The sequence below is a fragment of the Terrapene carolina genome, unplaced genomic scaffold, assembly GCF_002925995.2.
Source record: "Terrapene carolina triunguis isolate 2854851 unplaced genomic scaffold, T_m_triunguis-2.0 Scaffold262, whole genome shotgun sequence".
NCBI lineage: Eukaryota > Metazoa > Chordata > Testudines > Emydidae > Terrapene > Terrapene triunguis.
The window spans coordinates 1,897,915-1,921,751 of record NW_020664613.1 but is presented as its reverse complement, the minus strand read 5'-3'; the positions used below and the strand labels follow the sequence as shown (position 1 = coordinate 1,921,751).

Genomic DNA, 23,837 nt, shown 5'->3' with positions numbered 1-23,837 from the left:
TCAGGTCTTTTATAGCAGTGTCTCCCTAATCCATACCAGTTCTAACATCCTGTCCATCCACCATGGTATATTTGATCACCCTTGAAAACTACATGTAAAGAGTATCAACTTTGTAAAGCAATGGTGGAAGCAAAGATAATTCTCATTTTATTTCTATAAAATATCGTTTCTGATTATTGAGAACATTGGCAGTGGCTATACAATCTTCAGTTCTGGCACCTTTCCTCTTTCTCTCTTATTTTCGGGTGGTACAGGTGTTGAACTCCTCTGTGAGGTGAGAAAAAAATGTGGATGCATGTATGGCAGGAAGAATTCCTGGTAGGGAATGTGTTTCAGGCTAGGACTTCAATAAAAGCTGCTGGGTGTGCAGCACTTTAGGAAACCAGACAATTGATTTAAGCACCTAAAAAGGATTTAGGAGCCTAACATTAGGCACCCATTTTTTAATACCCTGTCAAGGGTGTAAGAAACTCAATCACATAACTGAGTCAACATGCTGAACACCTTGCCTTGAGGAACTGAACCCAGTGGTGGTCAACAGTTTCCTGACCACTGAGGACATGGTATCAGCAGGTAAAATGCCAGACTTTAGCAGTAGGCAAAATAGCATGTTAATAGAATTTGTCTTTGCTGCTGCCTAGATGTAGTATACAGCAAGGAGAGAGAATGTGGTTGGGAAAGTGATAAAGGAGGAGAGTTGGGAAGAAGTGGCTCTGGGGATCCCAACATTTCAATGGAACCATGAGCCAGTTAACCTTAATCTACCCTGGAAATAGAGGCACAAATCCTTCCCCATAACTGATTTGTGTATCAATGCTGAAAAGTTTGGAGTTGCAGTCTGACAGTGATCTGTTGTCTCTCCCTCTGGTCCTGCTTTTGGAGACGGGCATAGGGCCAAGTCATGAGTTACATGGGCTGTGGAGTGCCCAAAGAAGGACAAAAACAACGAGGAGTCCTTGTGGCACCTTAGAGACTAACAAATTTATTTGGGCATAAGCTTTTGTGGGCTAGAACCCACTTCATCAGATGCATGAAGTGAAAAATACAGGAGCAGGTATAAATAAATGAAAGGATGGGGGTTGCTTTACCAAGTGTGAAGTCAATCTAATGAGATAAATCAATTAACAGCAGGATACCAAGGGAGGAAAAATAACTTTTGAAGTGGTAAGAGAGTGGCCCATTACAGACAGTTGACAAGAAGGTGTGAGTAACAGTAGGGAGAAATTAGTATTGGGGAAATGAAGTTTAGGTTAGGTTTTGCCTTTGCTTCTATATGTAAGCTCAGTATGATGCTGGTTGGAAATTTGTCATGTCCAATTTTGGAGTGAGAAATTAATGACTCAGGGAAACTTTATAAAGAAATCAACTATCAAGTGGTATTGGTCTCTCAGTGAAGAGTGTTACACAATAGTAGAGATATTTTACAGTAACTGGTGTGGGCTGACTATGATCAGTCATGTTGCAAATACATAACTATGCCAGAACCTAACTGTGCTTTCAAGAATTGTAGCTTTTTTTTTCCTGGCTAAGGGAACAAAGTATCAACAGAGAGTTTAATGTTAGATATCCCAACTGGGAGAACCTCTGCATGGCTCTACCAGCAGGTTGTGAGGCCTGGTTTGCACTACACAATTAGGTCCTCCTAAGGCAGCTTATGTCGACCTAATTATGTCAGTGTACACACTAGAGCCTTGTCCCACCCATGTAAGTGCCCTGCTACACTGACACAATAACTCCACCTCCATGAGAGAAGTAGGGTTTATGTCAATGTAGTTAGGGGGCAGCAGTGTCTGTTTTACTTACATCCACAGTTGGCTGTCTTGTCTATTTCACAGCTTCATGCTGGAGCTATGAAATTGACAAGAAACCCTGGCTCCCTGCTCCCAACCTGGCTGCTGCCTGGAGGCTCCCCACTCAGGTAGCCATGAAGCTTTCACCACTGACTTCCCTGGAGTGGTTCGCGGCTTTACACCATTGTCAAGGAGATCCAGACCCAGGTTCCTTCCCCTGATGAGGGATTCGCTGCAGGCCCGTCTCCACATTGCAATGGAATTGGGATACTTTGCATCCCCCCATAACCGTCGGGGTATATGGGAGGGGGGAGGCGGGAGGCGATGGGCTTTAGACGGCGATTTCCAGCTTTCATACAACGAGACGTGGCCGCAGGCCTAGGAACAGAAATGCCCGGGCGAGGGGCGCAGGCTGAGGCCCTGTACAGCGCGTGTGGGTCTGAGGCAGAGGCGGCGGCGGCTTTTCCCGTCCCGGCAACCTCGCGGCGGCTGTTTCCAGGGGCTGGGCGGGGACACGAGCGACGCGGCCTGGGGGGCTCCTGCACGGCCCCGGCAGGGAGGGGCGGGACTGTGGGAGCCCGGACCCGCCCCTGTCCTCATCAACCGCGGCCTCCGCCCCCCTCGCCTCAGTCGCCATGAGCGGATCCAGCGGGGCCCTGGGGGGCTTCGGCCTCCTCCCGCCGCTGCCCCAGTCCCGGACCGCCTGGCTCGGCGCCGCCGGCGCGCTGGCCCTGGCCGCCTTGCTGGGGGCCGCGGTGTGGCGCTGGGCCGGGCGGCGGGCGGGCAGCGCCCGGCTGCAGCGGGTGGGGACGGTGTCCGGCCTCTTCCTCTACCCGGTGAAGTCCTGCCGGGGGATGGCCCTGCAGCGGGCCGAGGTGACGGCGCTGGGGCTGCGCAGCGGGGAGATGCGGGACAGGTACCGGCAGGGTTGGCTGGGGCGGGGGCAGCGAGCGGGGCGCTGCGGGAGAGCGAGCGCCTGGCTGCAAAGCCCGCGGGCGGGGCAGGGCTTCGCTTCGCCCTGGGGGTCCAGCTACAGGCTGGTTCTCGTCCCCTTTGGGCTGGTCTCCAGGCCCGTTATAACCATTCCGCTCGGGCAGTGTCGCCCTTGCCCATAACCCCTTGTCTGCCCGCTTAGCCTCCGCCGCCCCCTGCAGGCGAAGGGGAACAGGTTGTTCGGCCTGAATAGTTAACTCTAGACACTAGATGGTGGGATCTGAGTTACTACAGCGAATTATTTCCTGGGTGTCTGGCTGGTGAGTCTTGCCCACATGCTCAGGGTTTCGCTGATCACCATATTTGGGGTCGGGAAGGAATTTTCCTCCAGGGCAGATTGGCAGAGGCCCTGGGGGGTTTTCCCCTTCCTCTGCAGCGTGGGGCAGGTTCACTTGCTGGAGGATTCTCTGCACCTTGAAGTCTTTAAACCACAAGTTGAGGACTTCAGTAGCTCAGACATATGTCAGGGGTTTGTTACAGGAGAGGGTGGGTGAGATTCTGTGGCCTGCATTGTGCAGGAGGTCAGACTAGATGATCATAATGGTCCTGTCTGACTGTAAAGTTTAAAGTTTAACCCGTTTCAAGGGCCCCTGCAAAGTGAAGTGGGCAGTTAACCCCCTATTGTGCCACAGGGAGGCCCTTTCCCTGACTAGAAGAAGAGCTCTGTCTGTATAGCTCTAATGCTTCTCTCTCTCACCAGCAGATGTTGGTCCAATAAAAGATATTCCCTCACCTACCTGGTCTCTCTGATTCACCCAAGGTCATCTAGAATAAAACTCAAGATGCACCTCTCTGCTAACTTATGTCTAAGGCTGCGATTTTGTCATGGACATTTTTAGTAAAAGTTGAGGACAGGTCATGGGCAATTAACAAAAATTCAGGGAAGCTGTGACTTGCCCCTGACTTTTACTAAAATGTCCATGACAAAATGGGCAGGGAGGAGGGTTGAGTACCCTGCCCTGCTGTGGCTGGGAGGGACCCCCGCCTGTGGCAGCTGGGGAGCTCCGGGGGATTTCCCCACTGGCAGCGGCAGCTGAGGATTTGCTGGGGATACCCCCTCATGCTGCTGCCCATGGCGGCTGGGGAGCTCCGGGGGTCCCCAGCACCCATGGACTGGGGAGCTCTGGGGGATCCCCCGCCACCCACGGCAGCTGAGGAGCTACTGGGGATCCCCCACCACCCACAGTGGCTGGTGAGCTGTCAGGGGTTTTCCCCCACCCTCCCCCGGGGTGGCTGCTGGGGACCCCCACCCCTGTTGCAGCTGGGGGCTGCCGGGGACCCCCGCCACTTTGGGCAGCAGGGGTACCCAGCAGCTCCCAGCCACCATGGGAGGTGGGGGTACCCTGCAGCTCCCAGCCGCTGCGGGCTGAAGTCACACAGGTCTGCAGAAGTCACGGATTCTGTGACTTCTGCACCATGACCAAATCATAGCCTTACTTATGTTTAGCCTCTAGAAGTGAGAATTTCCATAAATATCCTGTATATACCTGCACTGCTTGGATTCACAAGTTTGTTAGTTGCACTGCAGCAAGAAAGCTTTGAGTTAAAAAATAAAGCTTATTAGTTTTAGTAATAGTCTCTTTAATGAGAGACATCTGTGCGTTGTGTAAGGGCATAAGAGGGAGGGAAATCAGACTTATTAAGGAAAAACCTGAGTAGTTATGATATGAAGATAATTTCTAAGCTCTGTGCATCAGGAAATCTCTCTCTTTGCACTCCCTTTCCTTGATCGTTGATGGTGCTATGTAAAATGTTTAATGTATTTTGTTCCCTTTTAAACTACAGGTTTTGGCTTCTGATTAAAGAGGATGGACATATGGTTACTGCCCGACAGGAGCCTCAGCTGGTCCTGATATCTGTAAACTGTGAAAATGGCTATTTAACGTTGAATGCTTCAGAAATGAAGGAACTGCGTGTTCCAGTCAAACTTTCCAGGAAGAATGCAGTGCACAATTGCAGGTATTAGAGGAAGATTTTTCTTTTTGAAGTACTAACTTCAATTTAATATGCTTTTCTTTCAATTTTACAAAGAAAGTGTAACGTATCTTAATGGGCTTGATGCAGGAACTACTGGGTGAAATTCTATGGTCTGTGTTATGCAAGAGGTCAGGCAATGTTATCGTAATGGTCCCTTCTGGCCTTAATTTTTTAATAAGTCCACTTACTATTGAAGTCAAATTTTAGGAGATGACATCAAGGTTATCAGAGATTATACACTATATCTACCAAATTACCCATGCATATTTACTGTCTGTTCTGCATTTAGCTGGGCTGGGTGCTTGCATTTGAAAATCTTGGTCATGTATGTAGCTATTTCTTGATTTCCAATAAGCAAATTCTGTGTGATGTGCATCATCGCATAGAATTGGTAAATTGGAATTTGTGACATTAGGTATTTTACCTGTACTGAAATCTACCTTGGAAAATGGCCAGTGCCTAGCAGAAAAGGTAAGAACACTTTTTCCCTGTTAAAATGTCAGTTATATTTAAGAATATTGGGGCAGCTCTAAATATTGGTAACCTACCTGAGCGTGGTGCTGTGGGCTTCTTCCTTGGATAGCAGCAGGAGTGCTGCCAGCTTTTCTGCCGCCCTAGGCGGCAGAAGGTCCCGCCCCGAAATGCCGCGCCCCACAGAGGCGGCGGAAGGTCCCCAAATTGTAGCGCCCTAGGTGACCACCTAGGTCACCTAATGGGTTGCGCCGGCCCTGGATAGCAGAAGACATTAGAGTACCAATTCTTCTAGCTGCTGGAGTTGAGAATAAAGCAGCTTTATAAGGAACTATATTTGCCAGCTCTATCTGTAAATTGTTGCTATGGAAACTACTGTTAACTAATGTAGTTCAGTTTTTTTCTTTTTAATTTACATAAGATTAATATAAATTGACAATGCTGTTTATGATGGAAAGCTTGGGGGGAAAATAGCATTATCTTTTAAAAATCTGTCTAGTATGTATATAAGATCTGATCCACAATATTTCACTTTTCAGAGATAATGTCTTTAAAAAAAATGTTTGTAGCCCCTCCTCTGTGCTGTGGTTCAAGCACCTTCTATTTGGTGCTTGCTATCACTGATATTTGGAGTGGCGTATGCCCTTTCCTTCCAGGGTTAGGTTCTTTTCTGGTGCCTGGTACCTCCATCCAAGGTGACTCATTGCTGTGCTGTTCTTTGAGAGAATTAAATGATAATGCTAGCTGGCAAGAAGTATAAAGCCCACTACACAAGGGACAATAAAGCAAACAAACACAAACCCCTGCAAAGGATTGACCCATCCAAAATAACAGCATAGCAAAGGGGGACTTTATTGGGTACAGGAAAATAGGATCTGGGGAAGGAAGGGACTAAGGTTATAATATAAGTAAGAAATAAACCAGTCCTTAACTTGTCAACACTCACAACTCATCCTAACCCCTGACTCCATCCCTGGCACCTTCTCAGGCAAATTGTACATTAAGGCTGAGTCCTGAGATGGAGTGTTGCAGTGCTGTGTTTTTGGCCAGTTTAAACAAAGAAGCCTTCTTACTCTATCTTCCCCCTGGGGCTGCGGGGGCAGGGTCCTCTCCTGCCTTCTACCAGGCTTGCTGATTATGTGAAAAAGTAGCCCCAAAATCACTAGCCACCACCATTGGGCTTCTTTGGAATCTCCTGTGGGCTTCTTGTGTCCACCCAGCTGGGAAATTTCTGTGCTGGGAGGCAGGGCTGGGGCCCCAGTCCTGCAGCCTGAAATAGCGGAAGGGAGGTGGAGCTGCTGGCAGTGGAGGGTGAAGGGCAAAGAGATAGGTCTGTGAAACAGATGGATCTGCAACTCCCCTTCTCCCTTGGCAGGCAGCCTGCCTTGGGAAAGCCTGTGACAGTGCCAAGCAGGTCTTCCTTGTGGCGGGGCTTGGAGCTGGAGTCTCTAGGGTAGCAACCGGAGAGGTAAGTTACTAAGTAACCTCCCTCAGGACTGCACTGGGACAAAGGGTGGCCCTAGAGCTTCTTGGGCTGGGGGAGAAGGGCCCCATAAGTTTGTTTCCTTGCCCTGATGGAGAGAAGAGCTCCCCATAGATTCCTGTCCCTCTGTGCAGTCTCTCCATCCAAGACTCTCACCAGGGCTCATGCTATGCTCCCCATGTGAACTTACCTCAGCTCCCAGGAAGCGGCCACCAGGTCCCTGCAGCCCCATGGCACATGGGCGACCAGGGAGGCTCCGAGCCCTGCCCTCGCGCCCGCAGGTGCCGCGCCCGCAGCTCCCATTGGTCATGGGCCCCAGCTGTGCCGCTGACTGGACTTTTAGTGGCCCAGTCAGTGGTGCTGACCAGTCAAAAACTGGACGCCTGGCAGTCCTAACTGCCGTAGAGCTACGGCTCCCTGTGGGGAGTGGGATTCTTGCAGGGACTCCGGGAGTGGCTCCCACAGTTAAATGTGAAAACTGAAACTAAAACAGGCTGTGCAATGTTGGGGGCTGTGCAGCTTTGGCTGGTCATTTGTCTAGCTCACCCCATGCACAAGCCTCCCTATTTGCCTCAGCAGGAGTTTCTGATTCCTTCTGTCCCCACCCCTGACTCCACGCAGGCTGAGAAATGGTGTCAGAGGGCTCTCGTAGCCATGATAGTTGTAGTCCTGTTGGTAGGGCCACCTACCAACTCAGCTCTTGGAGCTCTGTACATGTTACTTTCTGAAACTTGATAGTGACATTAGATAGAGATGATTTAAAATATCTGAGCTGCGTAAGTCAAAATTATAAACATAAGCAATTCTGTTGCATTTTTCACTTGTAGATCTCAGTGCTTTTTAAAGGTATCATCCTTATGTTACAAGTACTGAAAACTGAACCACGGAGAAGGTGATTTATCAAAGGTAAAACTGTGAGCCACTGGTAGAGATGGAAACAGAACTCAGGTCTCATGACTCCCAATTAGAAATTAGACTAATTTGTTTTTCCCTCTTTTCCCAGTTAAGAGCTCCCGTACATAGCTTTGCAAGTATTAGATTTGGGGAATCCAAATTCGCTCTAATGTTGATTTGTGCAACAGGACTGTTTAAAAATTGCTAACTTGGATAGTGTGGTGTTGTAGGTACCTATAAAACACTGTTTTCAGTTGCAAATAACTTACCTGTAATTAAATGGTTTTGACTGAATTGTTCCATCCAGGTGTCTACCTAAACTTGAATCTTTCTGAATGGTTCAGCCATTTTCAAGAACAAGATTAGGGGAAGTTGCGTTGTTTTGCCTGTTAAAAGTTCTTACAGCTGTATTGCTGAGAAGTTGTAGGCCTCCATGATTTGTAACAGGGACTTAAATTTGGCAGGCAGGCTGCCTTTGTATCAGAAATGTGCCTTTTGCTATTACCATGAAAAAATGCCTAATTTTGGCTAAACTTAAGTTTTTGAAAAATCTCAGATTATGAATGTCCAGCTAAAGACCTGTTAGAGTTTGGCAGCTAACTTCTCCGAAGATTCCAGCTGCACTGTGCGTGCTTCATTCTCCTCACAGATCATATGTGCCGACTGGACTGTACATGGGCCATCCCCACTGAGCGACTGAGCATACTCTATCCCTGGGGTGCAAGGATTGAGCAGGGCTTCTGCAATTGCTTCTCCCAGGTGCCAGGGACCACTGTGGCACTGAGCACTAGAACTGAGAGCAGAGAAACGCTCTCTTCTGTCCTCTCTGTGTTTTCCCCTCCTGGCAGTGTGGAGGAGAGGGAGAAAGTTGACTGACTTGTATGTAGAGGGTTGAGGAATGGAGGGGGTGTCAAGACATTCAAGGTGAGGGGAGAGGCTTGGAAGCTAAGGGAGGGGAGTTAAGAACAAAACTGGGGAGGGAAGAAGAGGAGTAGGGGCAGGAGCAGGGGAGTGTGCAAGAATAGGAACAAGAATCGGGCGTGAGTGCAGGAGCTGGGGATGGGAGAGGATAGGATCAGAGGGTCTGGGAAAATGGCAGGAGTCATGGGTCAGAACATGGGTGGGGAGAGGAGCAGAAGGAAGAAAATAAGGGCAGGCCTTGGGCTGGGGAAAGAGCCAGGGTGGGAATAGCGGCGGGGGCAGGTAGGGGGTGAAGGGGATGGGGGAGAGTCTGCAGAGGAGAGCGGTATGTAACTACTAGAGAACACTTCCCTACAGAACATGGAATTGAACCTATTATTCCTGAGTCTCAATATCCCTCTGCTGTCAGTTAGTACCTGTGAAACTCATTGGCAAAGTGTGTCTTCAACCCTTTCTCATGGCAGGTCTGCACAGAGACTACTGCTGCTAGTTATTCCAGTAGTAGAGGACTCCATGTCAGGACTCCGTCAAATGTCGTGTAATGGAAATTTTTTTTTTCCAACTTTTAATTTTTTTTTTATTTTTTTTTAGAAAATTAAGAAATTGTGTAAAAATACATTAAAAGAATGTTAAGTTTGCTAAGTCAAACCCACCAGAATTAAGGTTGCCTGCGCTACTCCTAATTCTGCCCCAAATCATTAGTTAATTTTGAAAATCTTGTCCTGCCTTTAAGGCTGGCAAGTCATACTGTAGAAAATTGAAATAACTTTTTAATGAAAATAAGCCAACAATTAAAAAAAAAAAACAATACCACCTTCTCCAGAGTGCAGATATGACCAGTGACAAATGCAGTCAGTAGAAAAAACGTAAATACTTGAGAATAACTTCCACTTTCTTATGGCCTTCGGGGTACTCGCTATAGAGGTAAAGGAAGCTGCACTGCATATAAATTAACAGGACCATTTTAGAGGTAATAATGCAACTAATAGTGACTGGCCTTGAATTTTTTGGGGGGAAAATTATTGCTCTGTAGTTGGAAAAAGATCCCTCTCATAAGCAATATTTATATCCTGCTGTTGGTAGCTTTTGCCACCCACATGGAATTAGTCTGCATGTTAAATCCTCAACTCCAGTTAATATAGAGAATATCTCATGTTGAGGATCACAACTTGAACACGAGTCAGCAAAGCAATGCTGTTGGAAAAAAAAGCAAATGCCATCTTAGGTTGCATTAACAGAGGCATAGCAAGCAAGTCACGTAGTACCGCTCTACTCAGCGCTGGTTAGGCCTCAGCTGGAGTACTGTGTCCAATTTTGGTCATAAATGTATGGAAAGGATGGAGAGAAACTGGAAAGGTTCCCTAGGTAAGTGACAAAAATGATCAAAGGGATGGAATGCAAATAATCTGAGCAAAGGCTGAAGGAACTGGGTATGTTTAGTTTGGAAAAGAGGAGATTAAGGGGGGATATCATAGCGGACTTCAGATAGTTGAAAGGCTGCCATGAAAAAGATGGAGAAAAGTCCTGCCCTCTGTGGCAAAAGAGAACAACAAGAGGCAATGGGTTCAAACTACAGCATAGCAGATTTAGATTAAATCTCAGGGAAAACTTCCCAACTGTAAGAACAGTAGGACGATGGAACAGACTGCCTAGGGAGGTTGTGGATGCTTCTTCACTGGAAGTTTTCAGAAAGAGGCTTGACAGCCATTTGTTTTAGAGGGTTTAGAGACAACAAATCCTGCATCTTGGCGGGGGGTTAGACTAGATGACCCTTGTGGTCCGTTCTGACCCTATGGTTCTGTGATTCTATCTCATTCCATAACTTGGGGCTTTGCACACATTTATAGTAGGGGGTACTTCAGAGAGACAAGTTTCATATATCACCCTATTTTTACCTCCCTGTGTCAGGGGAAAATGTTGGACTTACACAACCCTCCCCCAAAATGAGGGGTTATTTTATCAGGAACCTCAGGATCAAAGGACTCTAAATTTGTTTCACGCACTCTACTCTGGCTTCTGAACTGACAAGCCCATTCTCAAGCTGATTTGACTGAGTATGTGGATTTAAAAAAAGGATGCAATATCCGTTTTAAACAGAAACCATCTTGCAGCCTTAATTATGGTATGTCTATCCTGGCCCTTAATAAAAAATGCTTAAGGAACAGAAAGACTGTCTTTAGCGGTGATAAAAGTGTCACCCGATATATTCTTTAGGTGGCATAATCTCTCATTTTTTGTTTAAATTCTCATGCCTCTAAAATTTGAGGCAACACTTCCATAATCACAAGGGATGGGATTAACAAATGTTGATTGACCGTGACAGTGCTCTTGGAAACTGTCATTCACTTGCTTAAATTGATCAAATCTAAATTGGTATATCTTTTGGTAAAGGTTTTCTGTCTTTTAAAAATGAAAAATGGAGTGTAATTATACTCGGTATTATTGACACATGTGTGTAGAATAAATCTCACTTTTTTTCTTTTAAATCTAGCGTGGCAAACGGATGTTGTGTATTACAGTACATTGTTGTGACAGTTAACTCAGCCTAACTTGTTCAGTCCTAACAGGTGGGAAATTCGATTACTGTATTTATCAGTACCACTGTTCTGGTTGACTGTCTGCAAGGAACTGGTGTTGCATGTACTGGATTTGTTTGGATTTTTTAAACATTTGCAGAGAATGTATTAGTGGGTCCAGAATTTAACTTTGAATTAGCCGGAATCCAAAGTTCCATATTTAATCTCTTTATCGTCACTCAGAGAGCTCATTGACTACATTTTTTTTCTTTGTTTTATAAAAGCAAGATGTTTGATTTTTGAATTGTAGAGATGAAAATAAGTCCATTTGAGTTCTCTGCTTTTAAACTAACTCACGCTTCTTTTAGGCTGTTTGGATTGGATATCCAAGGCAGGGACTGTGGAGATGAGGCAGCTCAGTGGTTCGCCACCTTCTTGAATACACAGTCATATCGACTGGTGCACTTTGAGCCACAGATGGTGCCTAGGAAATCCAGAGACATATTCACCACTTTTCGATCCACAGATGAGGTTAGATGAAAGTTTTCCTCGATAATCCTTTTCTGTGTGTGTCTTCCTTCCCACCCAACCCTCCTATTGTAATAGTTGTACATGCCTCCCCATAGAACATACTGAAGTACCTACTTCAAGCATATGAGCAGTCCCATCGGTTTTGGTGGGATTGTTTGCTTGCTTAAATTGTGTTTTAAATCAATTAAATTTATTGAACACGAAGAGCTACAGAATCTGAGGCTGATATTTTGACAAGAAGTGACCCAGCATGTGACTAAGGGGAACTCCTGATGCACTTTAATGAATGAGAGATGCTGGAGTTTTTGAAGGCAGTTTATTGGTAAACTCAATGTGTACTGAAACTCCCTCTGCTGTCTCTATCCCCAGTTATGTGCAGCACTGCTCTAATATGAACTGTCATTACTGCTATTTTGTTTACAGATACTAGGCTGAGCCCTAAATCAGAGGTTTGTGCTTCCACTGAGGAAAGCCCCCACAAAAGAGGGTTATGGCAGCACAAGGTGCCCACAATCCCCTCTCCCCTGGAGTGGGCCTGCAACCACTGCATTAGAAACAGGGTACAAGGGCAGGGAAGTCGGGTGATGTGCTAAATCAGTGCACTCCTGTGGCAGCCTCAGCTCCCTGGGGTCAGGGATCCAATGAACAGCTGCCCTTTCTCCTTCTCGTTCTCATCCTCCACTTTACCTCCCCTAAGCAAAATCCTCAAGGGAGCAGGGTGTTGAAAACAGTATCTCTCCTTCTCCAGGTAAGAGTTCCCCATGGGGCATAGTTGGCTCTGGTAGTGCAGGGAGATGCAGATTGAGTATCCTGCCCTGCAACTGTGAGCGTTATTGTTTATTGAGCATCAGCATTTTACCTGGTGTTGCATAAACAGAAAACAAGTACAAGAAGTTATATTAAAATCTCTACTCTCTGTGTGCATCTTCTCGACAAGTAAATGAAAACTAATTAAGACCATTAAGACAATTTCAGTGAAGCACTCACTGAAACTGAAGATACTGTATGTATGTGGCTAAGCAAGGTGTTATTTTGGCAGATTCATGTATGCAGGGCGCATAGAGCGGTGGTGTTGGTGTTAATGTGAAGAACCGAGCAATGTAAATATTTCATTGCACATTTTCACTTGTTTGAGAGAGGGGAGGGCATAGACTACCTTTCGTTTTACAGATTTTGTACAATGTGTGCAAGGAAAAAAGGATAGTTTGGGAGGGAAGGGAGACTTTCAGTGTGCACTGAAACTCTCCTGAAAACTGCCTTCAAAGTCTTACACTTGTCCCATTTACTGATGTGTGCAGAGGGAGTTTTCTTAAAGTATTATTCAGTGGCGCTTTTTGCCAAAGTGGCAGCCTCCATGGAGAAAAGTCAGTGCCATTAATGATCAATTGCAACTTAATTTTAATATTGTTTGTTGAGTAAATCTCTTCCCCAGAGTTTGTGATAGAGTGGATTCAGTCTATCAGAAAATCTCATTTGATATAGATTGAAAAAAGGAAATATTGAAAAACATAGTCAGTTTGCTATTTGTAAGACTGGGGACAGGAAAGGGAATGGTCTTTTTTTCTGACACTCCAGAGAAAGGCATCCCTAGGCAAAGAACTATAAATATGCAAATAAACTTCATGATGACCAAGGGGTGTGCAAAGGAGGGTTGTGAATTAGGCACTAGGCTCTCTGTGGGCTGAAAGAAACACTTGACTTGCAGAAAAAAAATTGGAAAAATAATAGTTCTGGACATTGTTTGTTTGTAATTAAATATGGGTCACCTTTTATATGAAAATTTCATTTATAAATCATTTATAAAATAGTAGTAAATGATTAATAGATGTTTAACAATCTCTAATCAATTAACCATTTTATAAGAGTCCAACAACTCAATGGGTTGCTTATAACCTTCTGTAATATCTTCTACTGATATCTGCAACATGTAACACTCGTGTCTGTAATATGCTTCTACCTATTATTTATCATTTATTAACCCTGTATAAACAACTTATAAATAGAAGTTTGTATTTGGTCAACTTTACTATTAATTTACGATGGCTACTATGCTGGGAAGGGACAAATTATTGCACTTCTCAAAATACTGCCCGAGTCGTAAGAATGTGACTACAACAACATAAGACTACATGGCTAATATATGGCCATCAGTTCAGTTACCTGTTTCTTGGCCATCGAAAGTTCTGCAGACCTTGTCTGTTGAGAAGCATGCTCTAGTGGGAGCATTAGGATTTGTTTGCCTTCATTTTTGTAGATTGCCTATCCCGACTGCAGCCCAGCCATGATCATCTCAGAAGCTTCGTTGGAGGATCTAAATACGAGGCTGGAGAAGAAAGTTACAATACAGAACTTCAGACCAAATATTGTTGTTACGGGTTGCAGTGCTTTTGAGGAGGTAAGTGATCTACAGCAGTGGTTTTAAAACTTTTTTTCTGGGGACCCAGTTGAAGAAATTGTTGATGCCCACCACCCAACGGAGCTTGGGATGTGGGAGGGGCTCAGGGCTGGGGCAGAGGTTTGGGGTGCGGGAGTGAGGGCTGCGGGGTGGGGCTGGGAATGAGGGATTCAGGGTGTGGGAGGGGATATGGGGAGGGGGTCAGGCTTCTGGGCTGGGGGTGCAGGCTCTGGGGTGGGGCTGGGGATGAGGGGCTTGGGGTGCAGGAAGGGGTTCCAGGTTTGGGGGGGCTCAGGGCTGGGGCAGGGGATTGGGGTGTGAGGTTGGGGCACAGACTTACCTCCGGCGGCTCCTGGTCAGCGGCACAGCCAGGGTGCAGAGGCAGGCTTCCCGCCAGTCCTGGCACTGTGGACTGCGCTGCGCCCTGGAAGTGGCCAGCAGCACGTCCCGCTCCTAGGCAGAGGCACGCAAGCGGCTTCGCGTGACTCTTGCCCACAGGCACCATCTGTCCATCCCCCCCAAGTTCCCATTGGCAGTTCCCAGCCAGTGGGAGTGCGGAGCTGGTGCTTGGGGCGGGGGCAGCGCGCGGAGCCCTGTGGCCCTGCTGCCTAGAAGCCGGACCCACTGCTGGCCGCTTCCAGGGCACAGCACGGTGTCGAAACAGGTAAGCACTAGCCTGCCTTAGCTGGGCAGCACCGCCAACGGGACTTTTAACGTCCCGGTCGGCAGTGCTGACCAGAGTGACCCAGTGCCTGACATGCCGCAACCCAGTACTGGGTCGCGACCCGAAGTTTGAAAAACACTGATCTACAGTACTTTAATTACTATTTGTTCTGAGTCTTGGATGTGTTCTTCAGAACCCTATTTCCTTGGGATATAGAGTCCAAAGAACATCTAAAGCCTTGGCTGTACTTGGGATTAGCTCTGATTCAGCCATCAATAGCTGGTGACTGGTGTAGCTGCAATGGTGTAAACCCCAAATATAGATAAGGAAAGCAGCTATCTTGGAGTTTGCCCTGGCACATCTGGCCACCAGTAGCTGACTCCCAGGTACAAATAGAGCCTTAGAAATTCTACTATAAATGCGTGCAAAGTTTAAAGGGATATAATAGGTTTGTGGATATTAATTTATATTTATGCAACCTAGTGAAGGATAAAATGAACGTATTGAAAATGTGAGGCTGGGACTGCATGCTTGCCTTTAGGCCTCAAACGGGAAATGTTATGCACAGTATAAGACATCTAATGATCGAGAAAAAATATTTGGGAGTTGGTGAGAGATTTTATCACATTTTGCTTATAAATAAAAGCTCATCCTGATGGTCCGAGAGTACCATAACTGCTGCATATTTATTGGTTCTCTAACTTTAAACATTTACTTAGTGTAGATAAAACTGTGGGTTTACATGGTGGAGCAGTGCAGATTTTACATGTTTGAGTTCACTCTGGAGAGTTGCTCTTTATGGGTTTGATTGTTTCTGAGGACCTAAAATTCCCATTGGAGGATTGGGCCTCTGTCTTCCAAGTAGGATTGCATTAGGAAGCTTCTGGGCTGATAAGTGAAGACTGACTTTGCTTGTTTTTATTGATAACATTTTGTGGAACTGTAGTTAACTTAAATTTTTTTAGATTAAATACAGTGTTAATTATCAATTGTGAAATCAGAACAAATACACTTATGACTAGAAAATACATTCTGCAGAAGGCTTTTTTGGTTCTCCCTTTTTGTATTAACCTGCATTTTATGTTTGATAAATTACATGTTTTTAATAAAAATCATGTATTGTGAACCTATAAGACAGGTACATTTTAAATGACCAGTCACCTTTTAGTGGAGTGTATCTGAAGCAATTTGGTAATTCATACAACTTACCCTGTAACTTTTGCAAAACTGATCACACTGCTTTGAGTAGATTAATATTCCGGTGTTGACGAATGCAGTGCTAACATGTTTTATTAAAAATAACAACATATCTATTATAGCTCTTATGAGGATGCAAGAAAGCATAATGCTCTAAAATGATGCTTCGTCTTATAGTAATGGCCGTGCTCAAAGCCAACTTCTGGGAAATAGTTAATGCAAATATTCTGAAAGTATAATAATATATAAATGTTTACATTTCCCTTAGGATTCCTGGAATAAGATAAAAATTGGTAATGTGGAGATGAAAGGGACAATGGCTTGCCCCAGGTAAGGGTTTAGGAATATACTTGAAGGAAAAATAAATATTAAGTAGCTGCTGTTGTCTAACATTGTCTATCATTACAGGTGTATTTTAACAACCATTGATATGGAAACTGGGATCATTGACAGAAAGGAGCCACTGGAAACACTGAAAAGGTAGCAAAAATAGTAGTGTCTCATTTTGTATTCAGCAGTTATTTAAAAAAAAAAGGCATTTGAAATGTGTGCTACATGTACTCCTACAGCCTCTTAAATTGCAAACTTTGGGTTCAGTCCTTGCCTATGCACTATATTGAAAAGAGGACTCATTAAGACTCTCCTTCTCCCATTTCCTATATATAGGATTCCTTGGTCCTCTCTTCAATATAGTGTGCCTGTATAGTCTAGGCAAGGACTGGACCCAAAGTATACAATCTTTAAAATTGCATAATTTAACTGGCTAATTGTAGCTGGTAATCATTTCTATCTGTCCTACAAATATATAAACTATAGTTTGTGTGTGTTAGAGAGAGAGAGTGAGTGAGTGCATTATTGGGGATGCAAGTAGCATCACCTATTATTAAGGTTGCCTGACACTTCCCATTTGAAGACCCCTTTTTCAGTTACTTATAACTTTGCCAAACTTTAACTACTTGGGCTGAAGTTTTCCATTCTGGGTGTCTGCTTTAGGCAGGCTTTGTTTTTGTTGTTTTTGGGGAAAGTGGGGTTGGATTTTAGCCAGAGGTTTAGCCATTTCTGAGAATGAGCAATTGGGGTAGAAATTGGGACCGGAGACTGGTGGGGCAGGAAAGGAGGGGGACTGGTATTTGAAAGGGGAGGGAATTGAGACTGGTTGGGCAAGGAGATGGGGAGGGGGGAAATGGATGGACTGCAATTGGCTGGCAAGGAGACTGCAGCTAGGAGCCAGGGAGGGAAGACTGGGAGCTAGTAGATGGGAGAGGGAGGAAACTAAGATGGGATGAGGAGTTGAGAGATACTGGGACTGGCTGGACGAGAAGTAGTGAGATGTGGGGAGGAAAAATAATAGTGATCATGTAATTAAAGACTCTCATGATGCATATCCAAATTAAGATAGCACAGGCAACCTTTATTCTGGCATTTTCTGACTTTCGAGTGCTTGACTTTATTAAGGTTGCAGTGTGTGTAGTCTATATGATAGATTACAGGAATGTCACACTGAACCCTAGAATGTCTGTGGAGTCAGTGTGAAGTGATGGAAACAGTTAAAAACATGGCTGAGAGCTCTCTTTGTTTAGAATATCACCAGGTTCAATCATCACTGGAAGTGCTGTCTGTTACTGGCCAGTTTTTAAGTTCTCAGCCATTTTGACTTTACGAAATACACCCATGCTGTGTACAGCTATAGTTAAGCATCCATCTATGCCATGCCAAGAGTCCCTAGACAATTGTGATACCACAGATAACCAGTCATCACCCTTACTCTACATCTAATCTGCATGCAACAGTTTCATTGGTTCTTTGAAGGAGACTGCATGCGGATGGTGAGATACTTGGCCCAACTGTCAGACCCATTCAGCAGCTTGGGGCTTTCAGCTACTTGTGTGTGTGACAAGGATCAGTCAGTCTCTCCTCATATGAGCTGCTCCATTCCATTAATTATCTTAGCTGTCCTACATTGTCACCTGTTTAACTAGCTTGCATCCATTAAGGTGACCAAAATGAGAGCGCATACTTCAAGTGTTCTCGAACCTTCACCCTGTAAAGCCATGTGCCCTTTGACTTGTATACTCCAAGGCCCCAATCTTGCAATAATTTATGCTCATGCTTAGCTTTCCCTTGAAATCAATGGGATTACTCATGGTAGTAAAATTAGGCAAGTGAGTAAGGGTCTGCAGGTTTGGAGCCTTAATACAGCCAGCATCTCATCAGCTTTCTTCCCTGCCTCTGCACGCTGAACTGAGAATTGAATTGTCAGATCTGTCAGTACACCCAGATAATCTCCTTCTAGCAGTGTTAACTAGTTTTCTGCTGTTTAAACTGTACTGGTACTTAAGCCCCGAAAACTGTTATGCGTGTGTGAGATATTTTACTCACAGCAGTAGCCTCACTAAGTTCAGTTCATTGTGTTTGCCAAAAGAAAATCTATTGACTTATTCCATCCTAAATTTTTGGTGTGCCATAAAACTTGTGTATTTAAATGCTGCATATTTTTTTAAAGTTTTTGTTCAGTTTTTTTAAATAGTGGTAGTGGTATAAAGAGAGATGAGTGAAGAGTATCCCAGAACATAATCTACTGCTAATTTACAATGAAGGGATGATATTAAATTTACTTACCAAAAAAACCCATTAACCTCTGTTACGTAGGGCATAATGTCTGTGGATTCTCTTTGTGTCTTAAATACATAAACAGAATCTGGGTACTTATACAAGTTCATTATTCTGTTGTGTTTTTCCTCCAACTTAAAACAAAGCCCCCACCCCTTTTTTTTTTGCTCTACTTCTTGAAGCCGTGTTTTGCCTTAAGTGAATAATAATGACCATTTTCTCTGTGCAGTTACCGTTTGTGCGATCCTTCTGAGCGACATCTCTACAAATCCCACCCTTTGTTTGGATGGTATTATGGAATTGATAAAACTGGAACGCTTCAAGTTGGAGACCCTGTGTACAAGATAGTCCGTTGATGGAAGATGCATTTTGAGTGGAAAATAATTGTTCATTTTTATATGCAAATGTTTTTTTCTGTGAGCACAGAGCCTGAAATAACTCCTTGATGTTATCTTGAGGTGTAAAGTACACTGTCCTTGATTGTCCACAGATCCTGTGAGGTGCCAAAGTCTTCTTAAATCAGTCAGTCCACTAATGTGCCTTGAGCCCCTAAATCTAAAACTAAATCTTTAGTTTTCCGTTAGAGCGTAAACGGCAAGCTGTCAAACTCTTAGATCAGATTATAGTGATTTTCAGTCTTACACACGCACACTTATATTATTGCTATTGTGGAATGAGGCAAGAGGGTGAAACAAGTTGGATGATGATAGTTGAATGTTCCCTTCAAGGTTTGCATATGTTTTAAATTCCTATTTAAATTGTAATGTCTTAAGAAAACCACCCTTGGAACATTTTGATCTCTTGTTACTTTGTTATGGATTGGCAGATCGAGCAAGAAATTCTGAACCAGCAAAAGAGTGGGTTGTGACAAGGCATGAAGTAGGCTAGACTGTTTTGGAGCTTAGATTCTCTACTTTCTATCGGGAACATTGAAGTGCAGTTCTATTTGAACATTCTTGAATAACAGCCTAATAAAGTGAAGAATTAGGCTGCTGCTGCCCTGTTATTGACTCAGTTAGCGGGACTGGGCAAGCACTTATCATGCTTGTTGCAAGTCATGCCTACCTGTCTCACATTGGTGTTGCCGAGGATTGACTGATTTTTGTAAAGTGCTATATAAATGCTAAGTATTATTGTGGCAACATATATCCCAGTATTAGCCCCTGAAGAAACAGAACATTGTGCGTGCACAATGCGGTAGATGGTGGCAGGCAGAGGCAGTGGAAGAACAAGTGTCCCCATGGGCAGAATTTGGTGAACCCTATAAAGCTCATGCTCCTGAGCATAAAGAAGTTGAACAAGATTTAAATCCATTAAAATTACAGTAATTCAAGGTGGGCTTTGGGGGATCTGGGGTAGATAAGGTCAGATGAATATTTTTAATACAAATGTTTAACTTTTAACTGATGGAAATGTAATTATTTGATTGAAGCAGCTAGGGGAACGAGATTATGTAAACATTGCTAATCAGACAATTCAACAATGGTTTTCTAAAATTATGTACTTAAAACTGTAAAACAGATTTTAACGCTAGAAATAAATATAAATCAAAATATAAACTTCTACAGAGTCCTAACTACTGTTTAATACAATGTGCAATTTGAGGGAGTTGTTCTCTTGGCTTTTGCCATTTGATGTTACATCTTACCTATGTTGGTGTTCAGTTATTTCTCTGCTGCTTAATATACCTTTTGGTCTGGCAAAAGGCTCTTCCCACTGGTGCCCTATTGCACAGTTAAAGGCTTTGTGCAAGAAGCAGATGCCAAACTCTGCATCCAAGTGTCCTTGCATTGCTGTGGAGAAAGGCTTCAGTGCAGAAAAGTCTTCAGATTTCTGATGTGGGGAGAGAATCATCAGGATTTGGTAGCAGCCTGGATCTGTGTGGATATTGGCAAAGAACCATCCTTGAACCTGAAGCTGGCATGTTGATGCAGAACAATCCTTCCAGTATAGGACACATCAGAGCTGAGATACCTTCTTGTTTATCTTGTGCTATGGAGCTAAGAACCAAGACTCAAAGTAGACTAGATCCTGGCCCTGCTGTGGTCCATTTACAATAGTCTAGTAGCACAAGGGGACTGAATGCCGGGTTGGGTGAATCTTTGGTTAGATTGAGCCAGCTCTGCGCTCCCCACTCCCCCTGTAATCCTTGGCCCCCTGTGATCCTTGGTGTGCGTGAGGCATTAAATGTGTGGCTTAAGGAAAGGATTTGGCTGGAACACTGTTGCACCTTTGACATCTTTGGCTGTTAGTAACAGCCCTCAAGGAACTGTTATAGCCAAGGCAAGTTAGAGCAGCCGTTAAGATCCCTCACACGCATAAAGCATGTACTTAACTTTGCAGGACTGGCCCCTGTTTAAATCATTAATTCTATTCCTTCCTATCTGGCAGTAGTTTGCCAAAGAGAACTCTCAAACAGATTGTGTAACTGTGCTATCAGCGTTTACCTCTGAACTTCGTCACAGTAGCTTATTCCTGCCAGAGGGATGTAATATCTGCTGAGAATTTTTAACACTAGCGTTCTCAGGTGACAATGGATGTGGTAGCTAATGTGATAACCTTTATTGTGCCAACAAATAAATAATATGAGGTGCTCAGCTTTCTCCCTTCTTCACATCGAAGCAATTTCTACAGGAAAAAATGCAGATACTAGAAAATGCCCACAGCCTGTCAGGAGTTAATCATTGATTTCCCCCGCTCCCGTACAGAGGTGATGAGTGGGGGCGGGGGTGAACGTTGAGAGCTGAGTGGGATGAGAGGATAGTTTATTGTGTGGAGCGCAGGGTTTTTCTTGATCCAGGCTGAATATGCAGATTTAACTTGAGGGGTAAGATTTGGGGTTATCTTGGATGTTGGGGAAGCACAGGAACAGAATACCTCTGGGTGGGGCTGAGAGGCAGAATTGGCCTGGCTCTGGGGAGTTGAGGAAGGGGAGGGGTGCAGGCATGAGGTGAGGGGGGGAAAGGAAACTATGGGACCCCAGACCCACCACCACCCTCCTCCCTCAGGTCCAGTTGCCATGAGTGGATCCAGCCGGCCCCAGGGGGTGCTGCTGCCTCAATCCTGGGCCACCTGGCTTGGTGCTGCCACTATGCTGGCCCTGGGCCCCCTGCTCTTGGCTGTGGTCTGGTGCTGGGCCAGGAGGTGGGTGGCTCCCAGCTGCAGCAGATGGGGATGGTGTCTGGCTGCTTCATCTACCTCGTGAAGTCCTGCTTGGGGGCAGGGGGGGAGACTGGGCAGTGGGTGGAGGTGACCAAGCTGAGCTGCAGTGGGGAGATGCGGGAGTTACTCCTGGGGGTCCGAGCCAGTGAGCCCTGGGGAGATGCTCTGCGCTGGTGGTGGGGTTTCCACTGCCCCGAGCCCGCTGGACCAAAATAAATTGTCTTCTTGCTGTGGGGCAGCCCCCTTCCATGAAATGCCCTGTTGCTGCAGGTTGCACCTTGACCCTAGGTTAATATAGTGATGAGTCCTGGGTGAGGACTCTATTGTTACTATTTATTGAACACTGCCCTGGCCTGCTCTGTGTCCGGCAGAGCACAGACAGTGAACAGAAAACGGGAGCAGAGGGTTGCAAACATTTTCATAGCTCAGGGACCCACCTGTTCTTACCCTAGGTGCATAACATCCCTATGGCAATTACACAAACTGCCTACAGGGACAAGTAACCTTAGGAAAGTATATTATAGATTGGAAATGGGTTGGGCCAGTGCTATGTGACTAGCAAGTGCAGATCATAGCTCAGGTACGTATGCTTGAGTATCATAAACAACTTTATAAAATATATATATAAACTAACCACTAAAAAGAGTAGAAATTGGGGTATGAAGAGCTTATGGCAGGATCAGTGCCACAATTAGCAGTGACAATTGTATACAGTCATATCTTGTATCTGAGCTGTAGTGGAAGCTGTAAAGGGGGGGGGGGACCCCAGAGTATGCACCAGCTATGGTTGTCTCCAGGTTTAACTTCAGGAACCATTGTGATATAGATGTAGAGAGAAATTAGCAGACTAAATACAGATTTATCATTGCCTTTTCTCCTATATATGTACATCATGTTAAACCTTTTAACAAAACTGTTCTTAACAGTCTTCTAACAGTCTGTTAATTGGTCTCCATTTCTTGTATCTATGAAGACTTTTTCTACAAATTCTTCAGCTATCCATAGAGCCGCCCACTGTATTCAAGACCTGAATTTTGAAAACGTTTGTGTTTGTGGGTTGGTATTTATTTTTGGAAGATCTTTTGTATTGAATTTATGTAGAAAACTAAATGGGGTAAACCATTATTTTGTTTTGTTTGCACATTGCCTTTGATTAACCTGCCTCTTTGAAAGAACAATGTCTCTTTACATACACAATATGGCTAATTTGTAGTTAGCTTTGTGTTACTTCTAGTTGAGCTGAATTGTAATACAGTCATGGAATCATAGAAATATAGGGCTAGAAGGGACCTTGAGAGGTCATCTATTCCAGTACTCTGTGCTGAGGCAGGACCAAGTTTACCTAGACCATCCCTGACAGGTATTTGTCTAGCCTATTTTTAAAAACCTCCAGTGATAATTCCATAACCTCCCAAGGTAACCTAGTCCAGTGCTTAACTCTCCTTTTATTTAGAAAGTTTTCCATAGTATCTAACATAAATCTTCCTTGCTGCAGATTAAGCCCATTATTTCTTGTCCTACCTTCAGTGGACGAGGAGAACAATTGATCACTGACCTTTGTATAACAGCCCATAATATACTTGAAGACTGTTCTCAGGTCCCCCCTCAGTCTTCTTTTCACAGGACTAACGTGCCCATTTTAAAAAAAAAAATTCTTATAGGTCAGGTTTTCTAACCCCCTTTCTCATTTTTGGTGCTCTCCTCTGGACTGTCTTCAATTTGTCCATATCTTTCTTAAGGTGGAGCATCCAGAATTGGACACAGTAATTCGCTGAGGCCTCATCAGTGCCAAATAGAATGGGATAATTACCTTACTTATCTTACATATGACACTCCTGTTAATAAACCCCAGTGTGATACTTGTCTGTTTAGTAACTGCATCGCATTGTTGACTCATATTCAATGAGTGATCCACTACAGTCCCTACATCCTTTGCAGCAGTACTACTGCCTAACCAGTTATTCCCCATTTTGTAGTTGTGCGTTTGATTTTTTACTTCCTAAGCATGGTACTTGGCACTTGCCTTTATTGAATTTCACACCAGTTCTCCAATTTATCAAGGTTGTTTTTAATTCTTATCCTGGCCTTTAAAATGCTTGCAACCCCTCCTAGTTTGGTGTCATCTGCAAATTTTATAAGCATACGCTCCATTCCATTCTTCAAGTCATTAATGAAAATATTGAATAGTCCTGAACCCAGGACCCCACTAGCTATGTCCCTCCCAGTTTGACAG

General features: G+C 44.6%; 1 protein-coding gene across 1 annotated transcript; it reads left to right on the top strand.

The window, feature by feature from the left end:
* The first annotated feature begins 2,408 nt into the window (after positions 1-2,408).
* MARC2 (mitochondrial amidoxime reducing component 2) lies at positions 2,409-20,001 on the top strand. Its single transcript, XM_024219261.2, has 7 exons — positions 2,409-2,706; positions 4,569-4,742; positions 11,414-11,576; positions 13,831-13,971; positions 16,101-16,162; positions 16,241-16,312; positions 18,672-20,001. The coding sequence occupies exons 1-7, from the start codon at positions 2,426-2,428 to the stop codon at positions 18,796-18,798; spliced, it is 1,020 nt and encodes a 339-aa protein (XP_024075029.1). The 5' UTR covers positions 2,409-2,425; the 3' UTR covers positions 18,799-20,001.
* Positions 20,002-23,837: the final 3,836 nt, after the last annotated feature.

What these genes read in the sequence shown, in the direction of transcription:
- MARC2 (XM_024219261.2), top strand. Translation starts at nt 2,426, where the DNA reads ATGAGCGGATCCAGCGGGGCCCTGGGGGGCTTCGGCCTCCTCCCGCCG. An exon ending in AATGCAGTGCACAATTGCAG is followed by an intron (nt 4,743 to 11,413) that starts GTATTAGAGGAA and finishes CGCTTCTTTTAG; the next exon opens with GCTGTTTGGATTGGATATCC. An exon ending in CTTTTCGATCCACAGATGAG is followed by an intron (nt 11,577 to 13,830) that starts GTTAGATGAAAG and finishes TCATTTTTGTAG; the next exon opens with ATTGCCTATCCCGACTGCAG.